Source organism: Thunnus maccoyii, chromosome 18 (genome assembly GCF_910596095.1).
Source record: "Thunnus maccoyii chromosome 18, fThuMac1.1, whole genome shotgun sequence".
In the NCBI taxonomy this organism is placed as follows: domain Eukaryota; kingdom Metazoa; phylum Chordata; class Actinopteri; order Scombriformes; family Scombridae; genus Thunnus; species Thunnus maccoyii.
In genome coordinates, this window is record NC_056550.1 from 4,606,000 (window position 1) to 4,633,003 (window position 27,004).

The following is a 27,004-nucleotide window of genomic DNA, read 5'->3' on the forward strand; positions in this document are numbered from 1 at the left end:
TAGGAAGAATTTGTAAGTATTTCTACCCAAATATCAGTGTTGCACCTCTGTGAAACTCATTCAGCAATTGTCTCGCTGCAAGATGAACATTTAGTGTCAGAAATTCTTTAAACACCTCAGGTGCAGAGAAAGTATACGCCTAACAACAGGCACTGAGACAGCAGCCTTTTCACTCATTGGGGTCATCAGGGTTAGCAGGTTTGTAGCAGGAGTGCTATCATCATAACCTTTGACTTAGAAAGTGAAGTTTTCACTTAGTATGACACAACGTAGACTTAGCAATCCATAATTCTGACTTTCTCTTGACTATTTAAAGTATAAAGTATAGTTAAAGTCAGAATTTTTGTTATTGATTTAGTATTTCATAATTTTGATGTCCTAACTTATAATTCTGATGTAGCTGTCAAAACTATGACTTATATCATAATTATGGCTCAATAAGTTAGAATTTCTGACTTATCCCATAATTGAATATAACACTGCAAGTCTGAATTTTAACTTTACCTTACTTACAGTTTTATCTCATAATTTTGTTTTAGACAATTTAAATATATATATATATATATATATATATATATATATATATATATATATATATATATTCCTGGTAAAAATGGGCTATTGAAGTCTAAACTTTGAATAACTTTCTGATAAATTTGACTCAAAATTTTGACCATGAGTAAGTCATTTAAACACCTGACTTATTATCTTATAATTATGACTTATGAAATCATAAGTCTGACTTATTAAGACATTATGAGATCTCAGAATTTTGATTTACAAAGTTAAAAAACATTTTTTCTAGGTGGAACTGGGCCTCGATAGGTGAGAAAAATCTTACAGACACATTTCAAACACTGACTGTAACATTAATCATGTTAGAGTCTGCAGCAGCAGATCATGATGAACAGCTGCTGGGTCATACTGTAGCTTCAGTTGACACAGAAACAGCTGTTTGTTGCAGAGGTGTGCAGCGCTCGGGGTTGTTGCACAGATGCAGGTGTCGTTTTGCAAAGGTTGTGGTAAAGTGGAAGACTGCACTTCTCTTGTTTCTCAGCACAGACAGCGACCTGCAGCTCACTCTGTGACCACATCCTTCCCTTTGCTGTTGCTCGCAACGCCTTTGCAGGCTTTCAAACCCCAGTTTGTTCCACACCAACAACAGCTTCAACCTTCTTTTGTACAGAGATGAGAACTTTGATTTCCTGTTGTTATTGGCTGTGGTTGTCTCACATGTGAAAGTTTACTTTTCTATGAAAAGCCTTCAACCTAAAGGAATTTAGCTTTACTTACAAACAATATGTTAATCATGATACATAGCTGTCATACAGTAAGTTGAGAAAGTAGATCTGACTTAAATCCACCAGGGTGAGTTCAAATGAGTTTAAAAATGTTAGAATTCACAATGGTAGATGGTAGATTACATTATTTTACGGTTTGTGCTGCCTATTTTATGTTTGCTTTTGATTCTGCGGTTGCTTATTTGTTTATTTTTGTGGATCACGTCACTTTTATATCTGCTTATAATGTGTAATGAGGTGAGATTACAACCATAAGCATCTAGGGGTTTTCTAAATCTCACCTGCACAATTTCTTTCTTCTCTTTTGTTGTGTTTTATGCTGCTTTGTTTTTACTGTGCAAATAAAATAAAACAAATAGAATAAAATAGATTTAACTTGATCTAGCACTTAGATGCTATCAGAGATCCTTTCAGTTTTGCTCATTGGAAAATCTCATTATCACCCAAATGACCCAGTTTTTAGAGCCAGTGAACAGTGAATGGAAATATACGTCAGTAGGAAAAGGTTGAATTCTCAGAAAACAGACAGAAGCTAGCCTCTAAAAATATCTCCACTGAGTCTGTAGTGCACTGTGGGCTGAGACATGTGGGTGGTGAAGTCCTATCTGCATAAATGGATTTAGTTTATGGAAACTGCCTATATAAAAAACAATTGTGTGTTCAGCATCTGACAGGTGGGAAGATCAGTATTATGCTCTGTTGGATTAGACTTCTGGCAGGCAGCATTATCTCAACTTTAACACTTAATCCAAACTTTGAAAGGAATGATGACGACATATCTCCTCTGAAAAACTTTTATTGAGAAGAAAACTCAGCATAAAGCAGCTCACAAGCATTTACACAAACAGACAGCGTCATTTCATCACCTCTGGATATCAGTAAGTTACTTGATGGGATTGGCTGGTTGAGCACTGAAAGCAAATGCACTGCAACATACATATAGATCTTTTTAAATGTATTAACAGAAATGATCTTGTTTGTTCCGCTCAACTCTCAGTTGTTCTGTTTTCCAGATGAGCCCTGTGTAGCAGACAGAGAAGGACACATCTTGAGTGAATGAAAAACAAGTTTTATATTTTTAATTCCTTCACCTCCTTCACATAAGCCCCTTTCACACATGCATCTCGTGATTTGAGTGAGATGCAATTTAACATGTCTGAAGAAGCAGACGAGTAACTTTTAGGTAAACATGAGGAATCTTATGAGTTCACACCTACATCTCCTTACACAAGTCTGAATTGAATGACGTCAGCAAATACTGAGATGTTAAATGCAGGTCTTGTTCTGCCTTCTTAAGAAAACAAGATACAAAAAGAAAATAAGATCAGTTTTGTAAACCATGAAACATTATGAATGAGCCAATTTTAAGTTGGTGAGGAGATGTTTCTCATGTCTCAGTCTATAATGATTATTTTTCCCCTCTCACTGTGTGGGGAAAAAGTGGTAAAAAAACAAACTCGTAGCCATGATACTAATCAGATGATAACAATCTTTTGTCTCTGTGTAGAATGCACATAATGTGATCATGTTGGACGAACCTGAAGCCACAACACCAAAAACACCACAAAGACTCCATAGATGACACTCTTGAAGATCAGAACAACGTAGGTCACTTTGGCATTCTGCGTGATCCTCAGATATTTCCCTGCAGAAAAGTGTAACATTTCAATGTATGACATGATTCAGTAATGTTTTGTAGATACTTTGAGTTGTATAGGTTCACATAGATATATATTTACCTCTTATGGTGCTAGCTCCAGGTCCTGGCAGGGAAAGACAATGATAGAGGTTTACACTTGAGTTCCACATCTTAAAAGACAAGTTTAGGCTCTTCGAGTTGCAAATGAGCATCCTACCTTCAATGCCACTGATCCAACCTGAACGATGCACAGTTTCATTCCCATTGAAGAAGCTGACAGTGCACTTGAAGACCATGCCTTCTGTGAACCACTTTCTGAGCGGGACCCTCAACCTGCTGGTGATCCTGTAATATTTCCCAACCTGCACGGCAGCGTTGTCGGTCGCCACGCCGTGTGTGACATCGTCCCCGTCGATCTTCCAAAACACACTCACATGGTCCGGGTAGAAACCAGTAGCCACACACACTAGGGTCTTCTTTTTTTCCCCTTTCTTTTCTTCGTTTTGACACTCATTTTTTGAAGGCTTAAGCACTTTCACTGTTGGCGGGGTAATAGTAATATTTGGATCTGCCGGGACAAAGGAAACAAATCATTAGAATAGCTTCACATTTTGGGAAATACATGTTTTTGTTTCTTGCTGAGAGTTAGATGAAAGCTAACAAAATACACCTAACAGCACCTCTAAAGATAACAAATTAACATATTATATTTTGTTTGTTTAATGAATATAAAAACTTAGGTGTAAAAATGACAATTTGCAGGGAGATATGTGATATATTCTGTTTGTATATATTCAACAGATGAATTTAACGTGTTAGTGAACTTTTAGAGATTTTGTTACCTTTGGACAGAGCCAACTAGGCTAGCTGTTTTCCCCTTGTTTCCAGTCTTTATGCTTAGCTAACCTAACCTGCTCCTGGCTGTAGCTTCACAGTCAGCATATAGACATAAGAGTGCTATCAATGTAAACGGAATTTCGACGTGAACTGCGCAGATGATACGGGATGACTTTCTCGTAAATGCCACATACAAACAACATGGTCTCTACAGGTTACAATACTCACATTCAACTATTATGCCTCAATTTCTTTAGATCCATTATTGTAGTAATCTTACCAAGAACTGTTAGCCTGGTTCCTTCTATGAAATAAGCAGGATTAGTGCTTGAATCAAACCCAGCACTCACACTAAAAACTAAGACCACTCTAGTAATGAACTACAACGGCTGCACAAACCACTATTGTTTACGGCTAATTTTCCTCCACAAGTCACTTACATTTACAATGCAATATATTAGTATGCCACTGACTTATAAGCTTTTTTCTATAATTCAAGTTGCTTTGTGTTGTTATTATTTAACTTTCAACTTATTTGACAGATTTTCAACACCAAGTGCACAGCATTCAATTTTGTTTCAAGCACAAATTTACAGATCAACACAGTTGAACTTCAAGTAATGGCAAAGACATTCAAACCATGATTTTTCTATGACCTCATAAATAAATTCAACAAAAGACAAAAAACTATTAGACAATTTCAAATGTCCTCAGGTGAATCATTTATGCATGTAAGGTTATTTTCTTACCTAGAACTGTCAATTTGGTGCCACTACCAAAGTAAGCAGGGTCGTAGTTGGTCACATTGACACACAGCTGCAGTAAAACTATTCAACCTTTCAGCACTAACAGTTGTAAACTGTCCTCTTTCTCTTCTTTACAGAACAAAACAAAAAACTGGGAATGTCTCCACAGTTAGCCTATATCACAAACTTTAACATTTACAGGAAGTTTTAGAAAAATTAGGTTAAATTCAGAGAATAGTGTTAAACAAAATTAACTCTTATAAACCAGCTAACTTGGAATTATATCTGTGGGACATTACATAATACATCTGACCTTTTAAATTCTATATATATATATATATATATATATATATATATATTTTCACCTTACCGAAAACTGTGAGTTTGGTTTCAGCTCCAAAGTAAGCGTCTGACTGGGAACTGACAGTTGTTCACAGAGTTGCTAAGAACTCATGACGGGAGCAATTATCTTGGCATAGAGCCAATTCTTTTATCACTTCAGCTGTTTGCTGGAGAACAGGTTAGGACTAACTAGTTAGGACTGAACTAATAAAAAACTAACATGTCCCATAACACCTTTTACTATTCATCTTTTACTACATTTACTGGCACCAAATAAAATCAAAAAACAGAGTCAAAGTATTGCCCATTCTTGGATAACAAGCTGTGAAATGTGCTTGGTTAGATTTGTTTCAGATTTTCTTACCTAGGACAGTGAGTTTAGTTCCAGCTCCAAAGTTAGCCTCCGTGAACGAACACAGAGGTCTCTGACTGTGACAAAAACTCTCTCTACTGTTTCTTTCTTAGTGCTTCTCCTTGAAATGTATCCAACTTTGTCATACTTTGACATGTAGAGACTTTCAGTGAAATCTACTTATTTTAACAATGAATCAACTCATTCTCTGCTGAAGATAACTTTCTACACATCAACATATGATATTGTGCCATTTTTTATGATACTTTAAGTCATTTGTGCAGTTACTACATTTATCACTTCTTGCAAAGTATCAGTCAGACTTTCAAATACCTTTACAGCACATCAAATCTGATATCTGAAATCCTCTGACACAATATTAGAATGAACTTAATGCTGATTTCTCACCTAAAACAGTTAATCTGGTTCCTCCACCAAAGTAAGCCTCAGAACCACCAACCAGCACAGTACAACTGACCAGTACTCAAATCAGCCCAAGGAGCTGTTTATGCTTTTTTGCCTCAAATACTATCAGCATATGACTGGATCACTTTCCTTTAATTCCCATAAGCAACATTTCTGTGCTGTAGCCAGTTTGTAAAGTTAGAAGACATAATTTTTTTCTCTCAACAACAGCTGAAAAAACTGTAAGGTTGACATACAATATATTTAGCCTCACAGGTGAATTAATTACAAGAAAATCTGATGTCTTACTTACCAAGAACAGTCAGTTTTGTGCCCTGGCCAAAGTAGGCTTCATAATTAACACGGCGTACAAGCTTGATGACAAAAAGCACTGAGCTCAACTAGAACTATAAAGGCCCATGTATGGATGATTTAGATAATTTCTAAGAAAAAAAACAAACAAATCCAATTCTTGTGCCCTTCAAAACATAATAATACAATAATTCAGTCCTATTTTACCTTCACCTACCTAAAACATTTAGTTTTGTTCCACTTCCAAAGTGTGCTTCGTTGGCATAGTCACAGCATAGAAATACTGAGCAAGCATCTCCTCTGTCATGTCCCACCAAATCATCTCAGGACCTTATGTATGTTTTGCAAATTAACTTTGTATTCTGAGTCTAGAGACATTGTCTATATCCCAAAATACAATATTCAACAGGAGTATTCAGCTAAAATTGCCACCTTGATTTACTGTCCAGAGTAGGATCAGTGTAGATCAAAAGTTTTTCATGATCACATCCTTCACTGTCAAGCAGTATTAGTCTTTTTCATGATGAATTGAAGTTGTAAGAGCTCCAACTTACCCAGAACAGTGAGTTTAGTTCCATCTCCAAAGTAAGCTTCAGCTCCAGTGTCACACTGATTGATTGAAGTTTCCTGTTTTTTTTTTTTTAACACAAGTGAATAAAACCCAAACGCTGCAGATGGGTTTTAATTTGACCTATTCAAAACAATTTTTCTTACAATGCCAGAATAGTGATATGTCCTGCACATTTTCAGAATATTGATGGTTTTGTTGTTGCAAATGGTGATGGTGTTGTTGTTGTCACAGGTAACTTGCAGTGCTCCACACTAAGCATAATAAATGGAGGAGGTTTTTGTACAGCGGCTCCATTGGATTGTATCACCGTGCCCCCCCTGTCCCCACAGTGAAAAAGCACTAGACAAAAACCTGACTTCTCTTTGCTTCTCTCATCCTTCCCTCCCCCACCCAGTTTGTCCATATCTCAGCCTCCATCTCTCTCTGTCTGCGAGAGCAGCTGTGCATGTCGGCCTGACTGGCTGCTGAGGTGAGCTTCATGCAGCCTCACTGCTGCTATTTCTGTGAGAGCTAAGAAAAGACTGAAAAGAAAATGATTTCTATGTACAGTAGCAGCAGAGAGGAAGTGACATCTTTCCTGGTCACACCTCTTCATCCCACCCTGTTATAACTGATGAGACGCACTGTGTAACCTCCACTCACTCACTCACTCCAAAGATGAGACAACTTGTGTATGATCCTTGAATTGTTTATAGAGGCGATGCACTCTGTCAACTTTTCTGACCGGTACCAGAGCAAGATCAACATTTAATCCGCCAGATCACAGTGAAATTCAGTATGATCTCTTTTTCCCCAGAGGATGATCACTGGTGATTTTTATAAGACCCTTACCTGCCTAGTGCTACCATCAGGCCAAGATTCCCTCTTAAAGGCCCAATATGTAACTTTTCCACATTAAAATGTCAAAAAACAACTAAACCTATGTTATATATTTTGCTGAGTTGTTTAATTACATTATCCCAAATCCCAACAAGTTTCAAACCCAGAGAAATCAGTAATTTTAATCAAGTAACTGTCCATTTCATTTGGTCGCCTGTCAATGGCGTCATAACCCCTGTCAGCATTATGGTTGTCCACCAGAAGCTGTCATAAATAAAATATATTCATAAAATAAATAAATAAAATATATTTTAACTACAAGAAGGATTTTAGTCATTGGATGTGTTGATCTTAAGTTACTTAAAGGAACTTTCATTTGTGTTGATTTTAGCGTCCCCTGTGGACAAAAGCAGTAGTGTTTCCCAGAATGAAGACTACATTTCCAATGAGCATCGCAGCCTTATGTCATAAAGTCCTGGCTAGCGTGTGCATTTGTTTTGGAAGCGAGTGATAGGATGATCACTGTTTCTGGCTGTGTAAGATTAATAATTGCAATATGAAGATGGTGAAAAAAAGTAAACTTTGTTTTAGTACCGTTCATACACCAGGGTTACATGTAAGGCTGCATTCACACCAAATCCAGCAATGCGGCACCTTCCTGCAGGGTTGTGCAAAGGTGTGGTCGTGTTTATTTGTGCTTTGGAACGTAACCACTACGAAACAATCAGAAAGTCATTTTTCCGATTCACTCCTTTGTTCTCACTACACCACTGCTTGTTCTCTTCATTCACTCTCTAACTTGCTCAACCACCGCTGCTCTCTCTAAGCCACTCACGCTCTCTCTCTCTTTTTTCTTGTCTTTTTTAAATTGAGTAGTCAAGCCGATGACAAGTCTAATTTTACTTGTAACGTTATTAAATGAAGAGAAATGTCCTCCCCTCGTCCTAGTATGTCTTTGTCCTCCCTCATGTTACATGTTACATGTAATGTGAACAAGGGCTCTTCCGGTCTGTGTGCCATAAATTGTTTTATCTGATTTCGCAAGGATTCGGACTGGTGGCAGGCTTGTTGCTGATGATCTCGTTTGCTTATGTAGGTCATATAGAGGCATCATGAGACTGTTTCATAACCAATTAAAAGTTCCTTGTAGTAACTAAGTTATCAGAGAAACAAGCTGAGCAAACGTTAGCGGCAGCTCAGCTCGCAGCCCCTCCGAACATCCTCTGTTCACTGAATAGTGTCAGAGAAACACAGATTTTTAACATGGAATTGCTTTATTCAGTGTTTTTACCAGTTTTAATCACCAGGTCCATTTGTTTTTGAGAGGAGGAGACCTCTGTGGATAATTCGACTTCTGGTAAAAACCTCCTGAACATCTGAATCTTAAGTTATCAGAGAACCAAGCTGAGCAAACATTAGCAGCAGCTCAGCTCACAGCCCCCCTGGATGTCCTGTGTCTGCTGAACAGCGTCAGCAAAACAGTAATTTTAAAGGTGAAACTGCTTTATTCAGTGTTTTTACTGGTTTTAATCATCATGTTTGTTTTGGAGAGGAAGAAACCTCTGCAGATAATCCAATGTAAAAACCTCCTGAAAAATGATCACTGAAGGAATCCTAACCGGGAGAAGCTGACTACCGACTGTATGGCAATGGTGGTTGTTTAACAATGAGAACAAACAACTCCCATAATCCCATGCTACTGCACAATGTCATCAAATTGTGTCTTTTGTTATTGTTTTGATTGAGAGACCCCTAGCGGCCGAAAATTACATATTGTGCATTTAACTTGCACATTGCTTCATCACCTGTTTCTCTAACATTTTTTGGATTGGAGTCCTAAATCATAAAACTTTCACTTATACACAAAAGACCTGTTCTAACAGCTCTGTGAGGCTGCACTTCAACACAGCTTTGAGCTAAATGATAACATCAGCATGCTAACATATTCACGATGATAATACTAACCTGCTCAGCAGGTAATGCTACCATGCTCATATTTAGTAGGTAATACTAACATGCTCATATTTAGCAGGTAATGCTTACATGCTCATATTTAGTAGGTATTACTAACATGCTCATATTTAGTAGGTAATACTAACATGCTCATATTTAGCAGGTAATGCTTACATGCTCATATTTAGTAGGTATTACTAACATGCCCATATTTAGCAGGTAATACTATCATGCTCATATTTAGCAGGTAATGCTACCATACTCATATTTAGCAGGTAATGCTAACATGCTCATATTTACATGCTCATATTTAGCAGGTAATACTATCATACTCATATTTAGCAGGTAATGCTAACATGCTCATATTTATTAGGTAATGCTACCATACTCATATTTAGCAGGTAATGCTAACATGCTCATATTTACATGCTCATATTTAGCAGGTAATACTATCATACTCATATTTAGCAGGTAATGCTAACATGCTCATATTTATTAGGTAATGCTACCATACTCATATTTAGCAGGTAATGCTAACATGCTCATATTTATTAGGTAATGCTACCATACTCATATTTAGCAGGTAATGCTAACATACTCAAATTTAGTAGGTAATAATTCCCGGGTTCACCATCTTACCCGTTTACCCTAAACTACAGTATATAACACACTTAATGAAGTCGTAATGACTGACTGAATAAGGCTGTAATGTCATAGTATCACATGTGATTTTCTTTTAATTCTTTATGCTTGACTCATGTAAAGGAGTGTTTTTTAATTACATTTTGACACATTACATATCAAATGGTTGGTATGTAATATGACAGGTTGCTACAATCTCTCATTGAAAGATTATTTATGTTTTTCTCACAACCTCATTTCATCATTGTTTAGAATGATTCCATTCACAGCAAACCCCTCTATTCATATTTAAACTATAAAACATGATCTATTATTTGACTGTCTCCACTTTGACATTATAATTTTCTAAACATATGTAATGCAATATGTATCCTGTAGATGTCAGTGTATGATCAACTATTTAACTTGTTATTTCCTTCCATATCAACAAAAAATACTTTCATCAAACTCAGGCAACAAAAAGAATGAAATAATATCGGAAAAAGAAAAGCCTAGGAGCAAAATGAAGTAGATGTGCATGTCGAGCAGATAGACTGTGTGGGACACACAACTATTCTTTACTCTGTTATAGCACCTGTGTGCTTATCTTGCTAATCAGCTTTGTGGTGTCACAGAAATATCAGTGAAATAAGAAAAGGAGCGTTGTTACTTTATGAATTAGTGGATGTTGAACATGTTGCTTATCAAAGTCATGTAAATTAGTTCAAATAGAAAGAACTTGAACCATAATATGTGATTCAGGTCTTTCAGCAGCCAAAAACAGATTTCATGTAGTCCAAGTTACACAGATTATCCAAGAGTGGATAGCTTTCATTTATGGTATAATCTGTTGGAAGACCCTACATGCTTATTGGTGTTATTTACTTATTTATCTTCTTTCACTTTTCACATTAACAGTATGTGTGTCTGCACATATTGATTGATCTTATCATTACCTCTCTGCCCAAAGTGTGTCCAAGTTGTGGGCAATGAGGAGGGTACATCACTAGTATAACTATGTACCACAGCAGACCAAAAGGAAGTATTCTACTTATCTCTGTTCCATTCTATTTTAAGCTTTAAAATAATAATAATAACTGATCACAAAAAGAGAAAAGAATTTATCATAACAGTGAGTAAACATGATCATGTCACTGTTCATTTAAAATCTCAAAAACAGACGATTTTGACACATTTTTGTGCAAATACTTTTATATATTTCAATCATTAGTCATTACATGGAGGTGGGACATATGTTTAAAACTATTTCTCAGATGATTTTGAAAATCTCAACAACACACACTTTCAGTCATGCATAAAAGGTTCACTGGAACACTATTCACATGTGTCACTATCAAATTCCTCAACTTGTTATTTGATGGCCAGCAACTGGATTAGTAGCGTTTTCTGTTCTTTACAGTTAATAATGAAAATACAGTATAATTCAATGAATAAAAATCAAAATACAAGTTAGAATTCAACAATGCTGTTTTGCAATGAAAGGTCATCAAATGAAAGTAATAGAAAGACAAAGGTGTTATACAGTATTTTGGTTCTTTAAGTCACCACATTTTGTTCCTTGATTGCACTTTGAATCTAAAATGAAGTTGTTGTTAGAGCAGGTAACACTAGGTGTACACGTCATTGTGTTTTTTTGTACAATGCGTGCAAAGAGCATTTTTTACCCCAAAAAACAGTTGAATGTTTAAATGGTAAAAAATGAGGTAAAGACATTAAGAGCATTTCCTGCATGTATCATTAGTGATGCAGCTCTCAAACAAACACCTCAGCATTCACTGATTAACGTTTGTATTTTGCTGCTGGGGTTGTTGTTTAACCATAGAGTGTGTCTGAGCCACTGTGGTAGTCTAGAGGCGCAGTAATACACAGCTCAATCTCCAGCCTCAACATGATGTATCTGCAGACTGGATGTAAGCACCACAGGCCGTGACATGGCGTGCTTAGATTTGTTGAAAGGAGCTTCAGTGGCACATATTTGTTTACCAAGAGAATATGTTACCAGCTGCATTTCCCTACTACCTATGTGTCTGTACCAATACATGTATGCATATTCTTCATCATCTTGTTCACAATGCAGTGTTACAGATGTGTCTGCTTGGCTGAGAACAAATGGAGGCTGATGTATTTTCACGCTGCAGGAGAAACCTGGAAAATAGAAAATAGAAAAAGGAAATAGCTGGGTTGATATAAAGACCAAAAAGTAAACCAGTCAAGTGAAAAAATGAATTTAAATGTTCTTACTGGCAAAGTGGAGAAGTACTAGTGAGAAGACCTTCATGTTCACTGTACAGTTGTTACATATAAAATAAGACCTGATTCTCTTTCTCGCACCTTTACAGAGGAAGAGTTTTCTCTGAACACTCCACCCACAGTTCCTCACAGAGTTTCCTTGGACAGCTTCAGTCTCCTAGTGGCCACTATAAGCAGCACTTGCATGTTAAGGCCACTGTGTGACAGATGTGGTGTTAAACTTAAAAAAAGAAGAAAAAAAAAGAAAGAAGAGTTCATGTTTTCTGTTGTATCACTCTTATAAATCAGAGAGAATTACAATACTTCTGTGTTCATGCATTAAGGTCACTTTTCTGCTGATAATAACTTAACTGAGACGGCTAAAAAGCAGGAGATAGAAGCTGACCTGAAGGTGAACAAGTATTAACCAGATGTTTTTCATTTAAAATACACGACATAAACTGTATGTCACATCCTGCCAGGACTCTCTGTTTGTTTTTTGGACTCTTTGTGTTTTTGTGTTCTTTCTGTCACAGATTGCGGAGCAGTTGAAAAATATATTTATTCTCAAAATCAGGAACAGCAAACAGGAGTACATGTATGTATATATGTATGTATGTATGTATGTATGTATGTATGTATGGGTATGTCTGTGCATATACAGTATGTATTTATTTTTTCAGTTTTTTGGAAGATGGGCAGTCTTGTTGTTGGTGGCATACTGTGATGCAGATGAGTGAAATCAACAGTTGCTATCAGTTAGCTGGAGAATGAATCGAGGTGCGACCTGGACTAGCCTGACAACGTAAATTACATTTCACCAGAGGACCTTCTTCCTGTCTTTATGTTTTTGTTCCTGCCATAGACACATCTGATAGGAGTGAACGTTCTCACATGGCTTTCAGTGATGCATCTTCATTCACTTTCATTTTTTCTGTGTGAAAAGAAACAGAGCCAGGAGGAGAAAACACAAGTTCAACCAGTCATCCACTGATCCGGATCAGAGCAAACAAACTATAGATTTGAAAATGCCCTTAGTCTCTAGTTTAGCTTTGTTTTTACTCTATATGTTACTTTACTTTTATCTCTGTCTTTATAAAACCTGGCTGACATGGGTATGAATTATAATATAATACAAGACCATCTTGCTACTGTCATTCTGCTACTGTTACTCCTAAGACATCACTTTCCAGGCTACCATATCAAACCACATTTAAAAATGTGACAATTTCTTTCATTTTGCATTTTTAAGGACTGTGTAGTCCAATTAAATTATATTACTTACATTTCATGTTGCTCATCACAGAAAAATTATTGCAGAACTGAATATAGATTTCCAAGAGCACTTTCACACAACATAAAGTTAGATGATAGATAAAACTTTGTAACTTACTCTGAAGTTTTGATATATAAGTGTAGGAGGAGAAAAGTATGTAAAGGGTCCGTCCTAGACTTGAATGTGTGCATGTAAATCATTTCTTGACTTACACTGAACTGTTGCTTTAAAACAAAATGTTTAAAATGAAGCACTTAAGTTATTCTGTGTTGTCAATATCAGATCAATATTTCAGCTGTACCACCAGCCCGCTTCTCAGGATGTTGAACTTGGAAATGGGGTTTTGGTAAGTCAGTGACATTAGACCACATCACTGTGCTCTGGCAGCGCAGAAATACACTGCTGAGTCTGAAATTTTCACACTGTTAATTTTCAGAACTCCTCTCAGTTTGCTTTCTCGTGTAATCTCAATTTGACCCTTGAACTGCTCCTCATATTGGGGTGAGTTTACATCGTAGTTGTATCCCATTAAAATCATCAGTCCGTTCTTTCTTTGCTGGTACCAGAGCATCACATATAGATCGTTGTTATTATGACTGCATTCAATTTCCACCCTTTCCATTACATGGGCTGTTCTGGACTGAGACTGCTGAACTGTCACACTCTTGGCTTGATCTGCGGAAAAAGATATTCAGAATAGGTTTGATACATGCAGGTTGCTGTGTAACATAACAAAGATACAATTTTTCTTAGATTTTAGTTCATTTTAAAGAAACATTACATGGAAGCAAGAGAAGAAGAAAAATCCCAACTGGAGACATCGTCCACCTCTGTGCCACTGTAGGAGAAACACAGACTCCAAAAGAAAAGACTCTTTGCTCTTTCCCCCTGCTTTTTAAAGATGCACGTCATCGGTTTAACAACTGAAGAAAAAACACTCAGGGGTTTTTGTGAGGGCGGGGCATTGAAACACATCACTGTGTACTGGCAGCGCAGAAATACACAGCTGAGTGTGACGGGTTTGCTCGGCGAATAATCAGAGCTCCTTTCAACGCGCTGTCTCTTCTTAGCTCAAACTGCTCTTTAAACTTTCCCTCGTAGGTTTGGTCGCCTGATCCATATCCAAACCCGATGAGGATGATAGACTGACTGTCCCTTCTTTGCTGGTACCAGAGCATCACTTGCCGATCGCTGTCATCATGGCTGCAGCTGATGTAGACCTCAGTGCTCTCCTTCACTATCTGAGGAAGACTTTGATGAATTGTGATACCGTTCACCTGACCTGAGGACAATTAAGATACAATTATTGATGCAGAACAGATGAACAGAAAGGGTTTATATATAATAAACTGAAGAATCAGTTGGAGATATCTTCAAAGGAAATGAAATTTGAGATCTTACTTAGAAACCAGATGAAGAGAATACCAAAAGCGTACACAGATGAAGACATTGTCATGTACTGCTGTGTGAAAAACATGATTTTACTGTGAGTGAGTGAGGGCATGCGTGTTTGTATTTGGGAGGTGCTTATTCATCACCACATGCTTCTGAGCAAACCTCTTTGCCGTGTGCTGCACCTCCACCTATTGGCTGGATCTTTGATGGATTCACTTCACATTCTTGATGATAATTAATAAAATATTTGAGATAATTTATTTTTGGTAAGTGCATTAGGATAGCTAATTAGGCAAGGTCATGCGAGAGGCCATATGAATCCCAGCCATGCCTCATTTTAAGTCCATTCACCCTGTGTATCTGGAAAGCTTGGCTGATAGTAAAACTGCAGCTGATTCCTCCTGATGGTGTTACTGCTGACATTTGGTGGCAGTGGAGTTATTATTAGCAAAAACAACCCACAGATATCTGCATCTTTGCCAGTTGGTTATTCTGTTATTGGATCTTAATATTTTCCCCTTTCAGACCTTTTTTTTAAGACATATAAAAATACTTTTCCACAAAAAAGGTTCACTTACCTTGTTAGAAATTCTTAAAATTACATCTCTTCCTTCTCCCTCATTAAAAAAATCCAGAATCTAATCATATGCAAATATTTTAAGTTTCAGACACATGTGTGAGTTGTATACTGGACCATGATTGGCTTCAAACTAGTTGTGATGTCACCAATCATCCCTGTAGGTACACGTGTTAAACTCAGATTTAAGGTGAGCAAAGAGAAACTTTCCTCTTTCAGCAGATGAATGTGAAAACATACATCATTCTGCACAGTGAAGCTCAAACATCCAACTGAACGAACAATAAATGAAACACATTGTTGAGTGAAGGGGGGCTTTAATGATTTCTCTTTTTGTGATCAAATGTTTATTGCTTACATACACACAATTAATGTGCAGCAAAATTATGCCACATAGTGTATCAACATACAGTATATTGTATGTCCCAACGCTTTACAGTGTGCCCCTATCCTTTTTTCTTGTCTTTCTTCATATATTTTATTTACAGTTTTCCTATTTCACAGTTAAAGAGGAAAGACACAATAAAGTATACACTAAGAAGAAGAAAAATGACTACATAAAAAAGATATTTGGCCGTCATCATTTAAAAAAAAATATTTTAATGGGTGAAAGATAAGAGATTGATACAAATACTGCAGGAATGGCGGACTCCGCCACTAACAATGAAAACTACTAAAGGCAATTACAGAATGTAAATACATTGGTAATAGTTGTTGCTGAAAAAATGCAATAACTATCAAAACTGGCTTAGATTTCAATAAAATCTTAAGGATTATAACTTTAAGAATATAATAGAAAACCAGAACCCAAATTTGTGTCAGCCAATGCAATGATGTCATTCTAGGATTTACCAGTCACTCAATACTGAATGTCATCATATTTAATGATATAATTTTAACGCTTTTTTTCAACAAGTTAAACTGAACCAAACAAGCCCTCTGCTGTAGGGTAAATACTTTTCTCCCAGTGGTTTTAAACTGCATCAAATGATCTTAGTGCTTTCACGTTGGTGTCTGCTGGATCATCATGGTTTTTGTAAGAGAGAGGGGCTGTCTTTACCACTGTGCTAACTTGCTGCGCCAAAATATTCTGCATCGTGTTCAGGATGTCTCAGGCTCAGGATGTGAAGATATGCCGTATTCGCTCCATTCCCGCTCACATTGAAGTGGCCTTTAAAAGAAGGCTCAATAGTTGGACTGCTGTAATACATGTAGCCGATCAGCTTCAGGGCAGTGTCTCCCTTTGAGCGCTGATACCACAGAATATAGTTATAATTTTCAATTTTATGTGTGAAGGTCAGTTTGACTTCATCATTCATTGGCATCAGCAGCTCAGCTGGAGACTGAAGAACTTGCATTTCTTTACTGGGGAAAACTCCTGTAGAGAGATAAAGAAACAGTGGTGGGAGCACTTGCATGTCTACAATATACTGCAGCCTCAATAAAACTTGAATTATGACACAGTTTAAGTCAGTGGACCATACTGTAGTAATTAGATACAACAAATGCTGCAATAAAAGCCTCTGACATGTTTATTATTATTAGAATAATGGGTACCACTTTCTAATAAGGCATTCTTTATTATAAAGGGTTTATAAGTTGTAAGTAATTGCTTTATTAGTCAATACTATCACTTATAAAACTTAATGACAAACTCAAGGGTCATTAGTCTCTCACCCTCTGATAAGCCATAAAGTCAGTTATAATTTAAAGATGCATCTCATGTTTATTTCCATTAACAATTAATGTAAAATTTTGTTTAATTGATAAATTGTTTGATCTATATATTGTCAGAACTGGATGAAAAACATAATTTCTTTAAGTGCAGGTTCACTCCAATTCCTGCACCTGGATATTTGAAAGAGTTTCAGGATAAAGTCGAAACTGTAATAGACAAAGTAGATTTATGAATACCTTTAATCCAGATGATGATGTGAATGATGAGATGAGGCCGGATCATGTTGAATGTTATCAACCAGCAGAAATGTCTGCTGATTTGTATGAAGAAGAAGTCAGAAGCTCAACTGGCAGGACTGAGGACTTCAACTCTGTCTCACTGTGTTTCCATCTTTCTGCCATTTCCTCTTCAGCTCCTCCCACTGTTTTGTTGAATGTATATAAGTGTGAGGTCATGTGGTTTGCTCCAGGTGGCCAGGGTGAGATACAGGTTTTTGTACGTGAATTTGGGGCTTTTCTATTGTGGTGCCTCTAGATGCTGCACAGAAATAAAGCCCACTGTCTTTGGGATGCCTCAGTTTGAGCAGATGAAGGAATGCCTCGCTCTCACCATTTCCACTTACATTGAAGCTACCCTGATAGGGTTTCTCAACAGTTTGAGTACTTGTATAACTTGTAAAACCGACTAGCTCTATAGAAGTGTCTGCTTGGGATTGATGATACCACAGAATAGTGTCATAGTCTTTGATGCGGTGTTTGCAGGTCAGTTTGACTTCATCGTTTATCTTATATAGCAGATAAGCTGGAGTCTGATGAACATCTTTACTTTGCTTTGGTGAAGCTCCTGTGGAAAGAAGCAGAAGATAATGAATGTTAATTCAGCTGAAGCCATATGATCAAATTTACAGTGTTGAAGCAAAAATGAAGAACTTGATGTACCTTTGATCCAGAAGAGGGTGATAATAATTATAATTAAAGGACTGTTCATGATGTTCATCATCTCTGCTGAGTGACAAGAATCCTTTACCGTATGTGTCTGAAGCAGGAAAGAGAGGTGATTTGGTGCAAACAGCGTCATGAAAAAGAAAATGAAAAGGCATCACGTAGATGGGTCCCTGATTGGCTGTTACAACAGCAGTGTGTTCCAAATGGCTGTTCAATTACATATTACACAGCATGAGTTTTTGATCTCTCTCATGAGGCCCCTAGAAAGCTGGAGTCTTCATTAAAGTCTGTAATACAGAATTGTAGCTGGTGCTGGAGGCTGTATTCTTTGAGTTCTATTGCTAATCTGTGTAAAAATGTTGTGTTTGTGCTGAAGGTGCTACTCGACACAAATCCAAAGGGTTTATCCCCCTGAAGCATGAATGTACTCAGAAGATTTCTGATCAAATCTGCCAATCAGAGAATATTTTGTAGTGTGCCAATGTGACATTTTGGCCCCAGAGTGACACAAGAGAAAAGGCTACAATGGAAAGGATTCATCATTTTGAGAGCATGAGTATGCACAACAAATTCACAATCTGATTTGATTTCTTCTGTGTAAGTGGAAATGGAAAGCCAATGGTGGCACTGGGAGAAAAGTCAAGGGGTCACCAAAATGTCAGGGAAATCTGACATTTTGTCAATGTGTATTGTTATAGACTTTGACTACAGAATGTTGGTCAAAAGGACATTTTAAAACAAGCGAGATCAGTGGTTTCCAAACTTCCAAACTTGGAAAGAATTTCATAAAAAGTGAAAATACTAAAAAGAGCCCAGTTGAATATAATTGACATAACATTATCAAAGACATGTTTCTTTTTGATTGTTGTTGTTTCTCATTAGTTTCTGTGGTGCAAATAAAAAATGCCTGTTGAGTTTTTACACACAACATACACAAGGTTCTCCTGTTATATAGGCCTTTTTCACAGCAGACATTTTGATTTGTCATAGTAGGAAAAGCACAGGTGTAACCAATAACATGTCTCTGTTCTATTTAACTGTCCCAGTAAGTCATGACAGTATGACAGTGAGCCAGAATGCACAATACCAGCACCCTGAAACTAAAGCAGCTAAATGGATTTCAGTCATTGTTAATGTTGTTATTTACACTTGTGCTTTTCCTGCAGCGACATGTCAAAATGTTTTCCAATGTGAAAGGCTTATTGACAGATATAGGCTTTCCTGTCTAAAGTCTTGTTATCCTGCACTTCACATTTTGTTTTACTTTGCTTTGCTTTAGTTACCCAAAGGAAAATATTTCACATGTCATAGCAGGAAAAGCACAAATGGAACAAACAAGATTAATGACTCTATCTCAGCAGTTTCTCTGATGCAGTGCAGCAGTTAGTGTTATTATTAGTTACAGCTGTTTTTGGTAAGACAGCTGTGGAGTTTTTGAGATATCCTCAGGATATGACCGATGTTGCAGATATTGTAATTCACATTACAAAATAACAATATTGAAAGTTCACTCTTCATCTTGGAAAGCGTTATTAACCTTGTTGTGAGATTGTTTTGCCAACTGAGACCTGCATTGCTTTTTCCAGCAAAAGCAGTGTAATGCATTACTGTTTGATTTTCAGTAAATTCATTATAGTAGGGCTGGTAAATATGGCAGATATCTGCAAAATCACATATAAATAATCAAACTGAATTTCAAAGCAGTTTAGCATTACATGAGACCAAACTCTTCATATCCATGTATGTAAAACTGAAACTCCAATAACTATTTTGTTAGTTTTTAACTACAACATTCTATCTAACAGCCCTATATTACAATTACTGGTCTTGCAAGCTCCGAGTAAAGTTCAGCAAATTATTATTATTATTATTATTATTATTATTATCATTATTATTCGTAGTAGTAGTAGTAGTAGTAATAATAATAATAATTTATTATTCATTTAAACTATGGTAGTTTGATTGAGATCAAGATCTCTTTTTCAAAAGACATCTGTGTACAGGAATGAACATATACAGTATAGACATGGACAAACACACAGAAGTCATTACAAACACATAATTTACATACACAATGGCCATTAGTTCCACATTAAAGGAAACAATTATAAGTGTCATTCAAAGTGCTTAAGTATAATGTTTTAAAATCTTTAAAAGAAAGTAAAGATTTTAAGTTAAGGAGGATGTGTAAGGAGCTCAGTATTTAAAACATTTTTTTTTTCAATCTCAGTTAAAACATCATGGATTATATCTGAAGAACCTCCCCAAAAACTCAATACGACACACTCAGCTGTTGTTGCTGTATTCCCTCAAATCTCCAGTGATATTTGAAACGCTTCATATCACTCTTCATGATGAATCCTGCTACAATCCACATAATACAACAGCATGAGCAGATGGTGAAAGGATATCAAACCAAATTACAACCACAGAAGCAGGTGCCTGTTGTTCCACGTCATGCACAAACCACCAATACTGAAAGATAGTGTGTAGTTTTTGTAAACACCACAGAGACTTTGTGTCGGTGTGCATCACGAGCTGCACAGTAGTACACTGCACTGTCCTCAGATCCAGACAGCCGGATCATTAGAGAAACATTTTTTGCATCGTTCCCACTCAGATCTCCACTGATATTGAAGTTCTGTTCATATGGCGGTTCCACTATGATATTATTATAATTGACATATCCAATGAGTTTCATAGCAGTCTGTCCTCGTGGCTGCTGGTACCAGAGCATCACTCTGTAGTTAGTGTCTTCGTGGGTGCAGATAAGGTGCACTGCGTTACCAGGGCTCCTGATGAGAACGGGGGGAGACTGATGGATCTCAATGCCCAGACAACCACCTGAATATAAACAGAGAGACGTTTTTTACATTGTGATGGATGACAGAGTCAATGAAAGCCTTTTTCAACATAAATCATTACCTGTAATGCAACAGAAAAAGAGAAAACAAATCATTTTGACTTCCTCTTCCCTACAGATCAAGATCACATCAAACAGTGTGACTCAAAACCCTCAGATACACTAGATAGAACTCAGTTTTAGATATTAGCTTATTATACTGCCATGTGGAGTCAACTGGTGCCTCTGCTGAGCTGCCTGAGGTCTGAGGAGAAAAGGGGTGTGACATACTCGACAGGGCCAGAGCTGAACTTCACCTCTCCACATCCAAACCACCAGCATTGGCCCCTGGCTGTAATAGAAATGTAGCTTCTCTTGTGTAAAATACTCACCTATGAGATAGGATTTTAAATATTTTTGTTTGTTTGTCTTTTTTATATTAGTTAGGAAGAAGAAGAAGAAGAAGAAAAGCTTTTTTTTGCTGTGGACAGCGCCGCCATGTGGCTGTTTATATAGCACTTTATACTTCAGCACAATTCTTACACCTGCTTTTGGACGCAGAAGCAAATCAATATATGAATAAATGAATGAATAAGAAAAATATCATGTCGAATGAAAGTCCAGTATTTTTGCCTGTAGAAATTGTAAACATCTGTTGTCACCACTTCATCTCTCCATCACTTATCTAATCTTTGAATTTGGTACATAACATATTTGGATGACCCCGAAAAAAGCTATTCATTCATTCTTTTAAGCTGAAACAAATTAGAAGTCCTAAAAGTGCTCAGGAAAAAATAAAAAAGGAAATTCATATATCTACAATTCCATGACAACCGGGCAACTCCATCTCCTGAGGGGGAGTGTGTGATACGATTTAAAGCTCCAGAACAGCTATTGAACTGGCCTTATGATGACACTGTTTTGTCATCTATTCATTTGTTTCTTGCAACAACATTTCTTGACTTCACCACAAAAGTCTTGTAGGTATGCATAGTCAATTTGACATAAACCACAATAACAACCACATTTTGAAGCCACTTGCACATCAACCCATAGGAATCCTTCAGATTTGATGTTATTTTGCCCACAGGTGGCACTGAAGTTACATGAGGTTTTATCATTGGTAAATGAAATCTTAAGGATAAAACTACCTGCAGTACAGAGCAGAAAAACAATGCAGAGGATGAGAGGTGAAATTATTTTTGAGCCACTCAACACACAGATTTCTGTCACAGTGAGACAGCAGCTGATGGAAATGTCTCATAATACAGTCTATATTCTCTCCTGTCATGTCGGTGTCATCAGACTGGTCAGCACTTTTCAGTTAAATGTTGTCCTCTCAGATTATAATTATACTGTACTTGGTGTCTGAAATCGACATTCTAAATGAATTAACATGAGGTGATTTTGCTGTTGATTGCATTATAAAATATCAGCCACAGAGCAGGTGCTTAAAGGCAGTTTATGTCATGTTTTATTCAAAACTACCAATGATAAAGAACTGTGTAGAGTAGGGGCTTTGTATATGAGCTGCACAGTAAGACTGTCTTATCCTCACTCTGACATCAAGACATCTTTAAAATTCACATGATGACATCTGAGACTGAATCTCAAAAATGTCACTAAAAGCAGTAAACATTTTGAAGTCATGTGGGAGTGTCAGAAGGAAATGAACACAAATAAAAACAAACTTTTTTACTAAATTATCTCAATTAATCCCTAAACTCTACCTTAAAAAAATAAAAGTGTAAATCTAAACTGAGTCTAGATAAAGGCAGTGTGACAGTTAATGGGCCAGATGGGAATGGATAACAGAAAAACAACAGGAGGTCTAAACAATGCAACAATACAAGGCAAAATTGGACCATATTATATAATTTTATTTAAAAAACGGGAGCTTGTATATATAATGGGAGGATGCCCAGATGAAAATAAAGTTTAAGTGTCTATGAATTCTGATGTTTGTACCAGTGTGTGTGTGCATGATGTCTGATGTCTGATTTGACTGAGTTCAGAGTATGAGAAAAACTGCTGTGACATCTGTGACCATTTGTGTCAATCAGGTCAATATAGTTTTGGATAGTGTTCATATTCTAATTTCATAAAGAACAATATACATTAAGAGTGGCTGTAACCTCCTGGCTAAAATGTAGCAGAGGCCTCCTCTCAAATGGACACCAGCTACATTGTGTTTCATGCTACCACACTGTTGAGTTGAGTTTGTTGAGTTTTAACTCCACCTACAGGGAATCTGAAAATCATGATATGGATCCAAATACACACAGTGATACCAAAACTAATGGCAAGCAGTTTTTGCTCCAGTGCACAGATTTCTTACATCACTGTATTGGCTGATGATGCAAAAGTACACACCACTGTCCTCCAGTGTCAGGTCAGTCCCCCTCAGGTTTGGACACATAACCTCAGCTGGTTTCAGGGTGTTGGGTGACAAACTGGCTGTGAACTGTGAGAAGAAGAAAAAAAAAAAAACAGCTTGAAAAATTTAACTGACATGATCAATTTGCACATAAGAAAATGAGTCTACATCTATTATACCTTGACACAATAGAGATGTGAATGTAAATATAATGAAAAACTGAGCAATCATGATTATCCTTTCAAAAGAAGTTACCATGCAGCCACAATAGACAGTGAATGTGTGGCTACAGGTTATAAAGGGAGATGGGAGGTTACAGTAAGTACTGTTTTTTCCACAGAGGGAACCTCCCACTTTATCCTCTAGATGAGAGGGAAAAAAACTTTGTTTAAAATAGTGCAAAGGGGTGTGAACTGCATTATCGACATGATGAAACGTGTGACATTGAGGTTTTTGTGCTGTGAAGCAGCGATAGATAGCACTGTGTAAACTAGCAACACAGAAGTACACTGCACTGCCGATGGGGCTGAGTTGCTCAGTTCTTAATGTGCTGATTTCGTTTGTATCTGCGCTCCCATTCATCTTCACAGACACTCCGGCCTCAGGAAATGCCGCGCTTGCTAACATGTATCCCAGCAGTTGTAACTGTCCAGTCTTTGATCGCTTGTACCAGAGGATCTGATTGTAGTTGGGGATACTGTGGACACATCTGAGTTCTGCTGTCTCTCCTGGACTTTTGTACACCTCAGCTGGAGTCTGGTGGACTTGACTGAATGAGGCACCTGAGAAAAAGACACTAATAAACACCAGCAAATATTCAACAGACAACATTCAGAATTATCACCAGCCACATACTTTGAGAACTGAATCAAAAATATCCATCCTTGCTTCATGACTTTACCTGAAACCAGAACAGTCTTAAAAAATATGTTTAGGATTAAGATGATCATGTTGTCTAGATGAAGTATTTAGTTTTTCTGCAGAATGTAAAAACAGCCTTATTGCTGCTTTGAACCGTTGTTTTCCCCAGCAGATCTGCAGTTAAACTGTTCACCCACATCCTTCCACAGAAAGACACAGAAAGTCTTAAAGTGGGTGGTGCCATCATTCCTCAACTCACCGACCACTTCATCACCAGGTCAACATACATGTAATGATATACTGCCACCCTCTGAGCAGAAGTGGTGGGATAAAGTAAGTGTTTTGCAAGTCACAAGTAGGTCTCAAGTCGTGGATATGAAGTCCTGAGTGAAGTCCAAATCAAGACCAATAATTCCCAAGTCCTCAACTTTGTGTTTTGAGTCTTAAACAAGTAATTTAAAGTCCAGCTGAAAATACATTTAGTCATCTCTTTTTGCAGTCAAAAATAATGGCAACATGTTTTAAGAAATATATTGTAAATATTTTTTTATTATTACAAGGAAAGAAAAAAGTCAAAAAATCAGAAATGCTCCTTTTTGTCACAGACAGCTGGAGGAGCGTGTTGGTGTCTGTGTTTGATTGACAGCAGCTAGTAGATAAAATCAGTTTAATTTCAGTTGGACTTTAACCAGAAAAAGTTGGATTTACATAAATAATGGAAACTTTTGAAGAAATGTGTATTTATAAACTGTATGTATAACTTCAAAATAAACATCATTACATTTGAAAGTAATGTTGTAATGATTTTATCTAGAATATGTACAGTGTTACTGTTTGCTTCCTAGACTCTGACCTAGTCACTCTTCACAGGGAAGCACCAGGCTCATCACAGCAGGGAATGGTGAGAGACAATATTAAGTTTCACCTTAGGGGAACGTAGAGTTAGAGACTCCAGGTGGATGTTGTTTGACGATCTGACACAAGTAGTATGAAGCATATCTGCCCATTGCTTAACACTCTAGGGCATGATATCTCAAAAGCTACTACATATGTGGATATTCATGCTCCCCAGAGGATGAATCTGTATCTTTTAGTGACTTTTTCTTTTTCTTTTTCTTTAGACCACCACCTTTAGGTCAAAATAAACACATGTACATCAAAAATATAAATATCTAACCGGCAGATTGCGATAGACTTTACTGATCATATTTGTGGTCTCCAGAGGATTAACCTTTTCTATTCTGGACGTTACATGAGCCTTTCCTCCAGCTCTACAAGAAGACAACCTTACTCACAATCTAAATTTAATCTAGATTTACTGAGTATACTCATATTTTCAAGGGAAGTGAGCCCTCTTCATTTTAGGGTTAGTTTAGTTTTTCCACTTTTATATTATAAAGTGCATTGTACATTGCAACAACTTGGGGTGACTAATGGGACTTTGGATTTTTTATCTTGTTGAAATGTGAGTCAATACTTGTAATATGAATTTAGCTGGTTAACAGGTAGGTTCTCTTTTAATTTCTTTATCAAAGAACTACTTTGAAAGCTTGTGAAAATTGATCATTTTTAAAATACATTCTGTGAATGTTCATAAAATCGTCACTGAAAATTGAACTAATTAAACTTAATTTAGTAATTCAGTATTTAGCTCATGGTTAGCTGAGCATTAACTGTTTCAAGAGAGCCCTTGGCATATGTTTATTACTTTGACTGATTGGACAGTGTTTGTACAGCTGTGTACTGTAGACAGAGAACTTCAGGAGGAACAAAAACACACATATCCTCATCACCAAGCTTCCAAAGATACGAATTTCACTTCATGTGTCATAGTTTGATAAAGTCTGATAACACACACCTACCCACAGCAGCAACCAAAGTGAAAAAACAAAAGCAAAAAACAAAACACAGGCCATGTCACCTCCACACTTTCAAGCACCTGAATTTATCTGCATCTCACTTCTGCTGTGTTTTATATTCATTTGTTTGGAGGTCAGAGGTCAATTCAAACAAGCACCTCCTTTCTGAGGTGCAGTGAGCTACATGTTATTTTCAAGCTTGTTCAAAATACCTCTCTGGAGAAAATGTATGGGCTGTAATTTGGATTATAGGATTCTTTTTTTTTTTTTACTCTTTTCTCTGTTTACCCACCTCCACCCCATCATTGGGAATATTTAAAAATCCTTTATTACAATTAGTATATCAAAAACAAAAACTACTAAGCCTCCACCAAAGTACATCTACCTATGTCAATTAGTTAGTTTAACAGCTCTGCTTGTGCAAGTTTTTTCCAATCTAACTGTGTATGTTTTCTATAATTGGTTTAAAGCTGTAAGTTATTCTACAGTTTTTCAATCAGCATTTCAAATTTAACAGATTGATAAATTGTGATTTCTGCAAGACTGACATTGGCTTTAGTCTACAGACATCTTGATTTCACTACATATGCTGTATTTATTTTAAGTAATAGTTTGATTTTAAATATCATTGAAATCATATATATATACTAATACATATAGCAGATATGTCAAACTATCAGTGGAGAGAAAGAAAGTTTTTTGTTAAACACAGAGGGTTTATGCAACAGTGTGCATAACTGGCAGCACAGTAATACACCACGCTGTCCTCAGCTCTGCTCAGTGTTCTTCTTCTTCTTCTTCTTCTCCCATCTCCGCTCACAATATAGAACTCTTTGAATGGATCCTCTACAGTCCCAGAGTCGTAACATGCTAAGCAATGAGAGTCATTTCACTGCTTCTAACAGACTGTTTGTACCACTGGATCATATAAAAATCACTATTGGAGTGATTGCAGTTAATCACGATTGTTTCCCCAGGGCCTATGATCATGGCACCAGGACTCTGATGAACTTCTTTTGTTGAGAGCCCTGCAGAAACAGTGTAAAC

At 36.9% G+C, this 27,004-nt stretch overlaps 1 protein-coding gene and 1 gene segment (V, D, J or C); both read right to left on the reverse strand.

Annotated features, from left to right (window-relative positions):
* Positions 1 to 2,081: 2,081 nt before the first annotated feature.
* Positions 2,082 to 24,187, reverse strand: LOC121884886 (M1-specific T cell receptor beta chain-like). Its single transcript, XM_042393975.1, has 7 exons — positions 24,139 to 24,187; positions 23,736 to 24,019; positions 5,936 to 5,996; positions 3,158 to 3,508; positions 3,041 to 3,064; positions 2,840 to 2,946; positions 2,082 to 2,321 (listed from the first exon to the last, which is right to left on the reverse strand). Exons 1-7 carry the CDS (start codon positions 24,185 to 24,187, stop codon positions 2,295 to 2,297), a joined length of 903 nt encoding a protein of 300 aa, XP_042249909.1. The 3' UTR covers positions 2,082 to 2,294.
* On the reverse strand, positions 16,464 to 17,524 carry LOC121884892. The segment is given in 2 exon segments: positions 16,464 to 16,774; positions 17,311 to 17,524. Coding segments are annotated over 2 exon segments (357 nt in total).
* Positions 24,188 to 27,004: the final 2,817 nt, after the last annotated feature.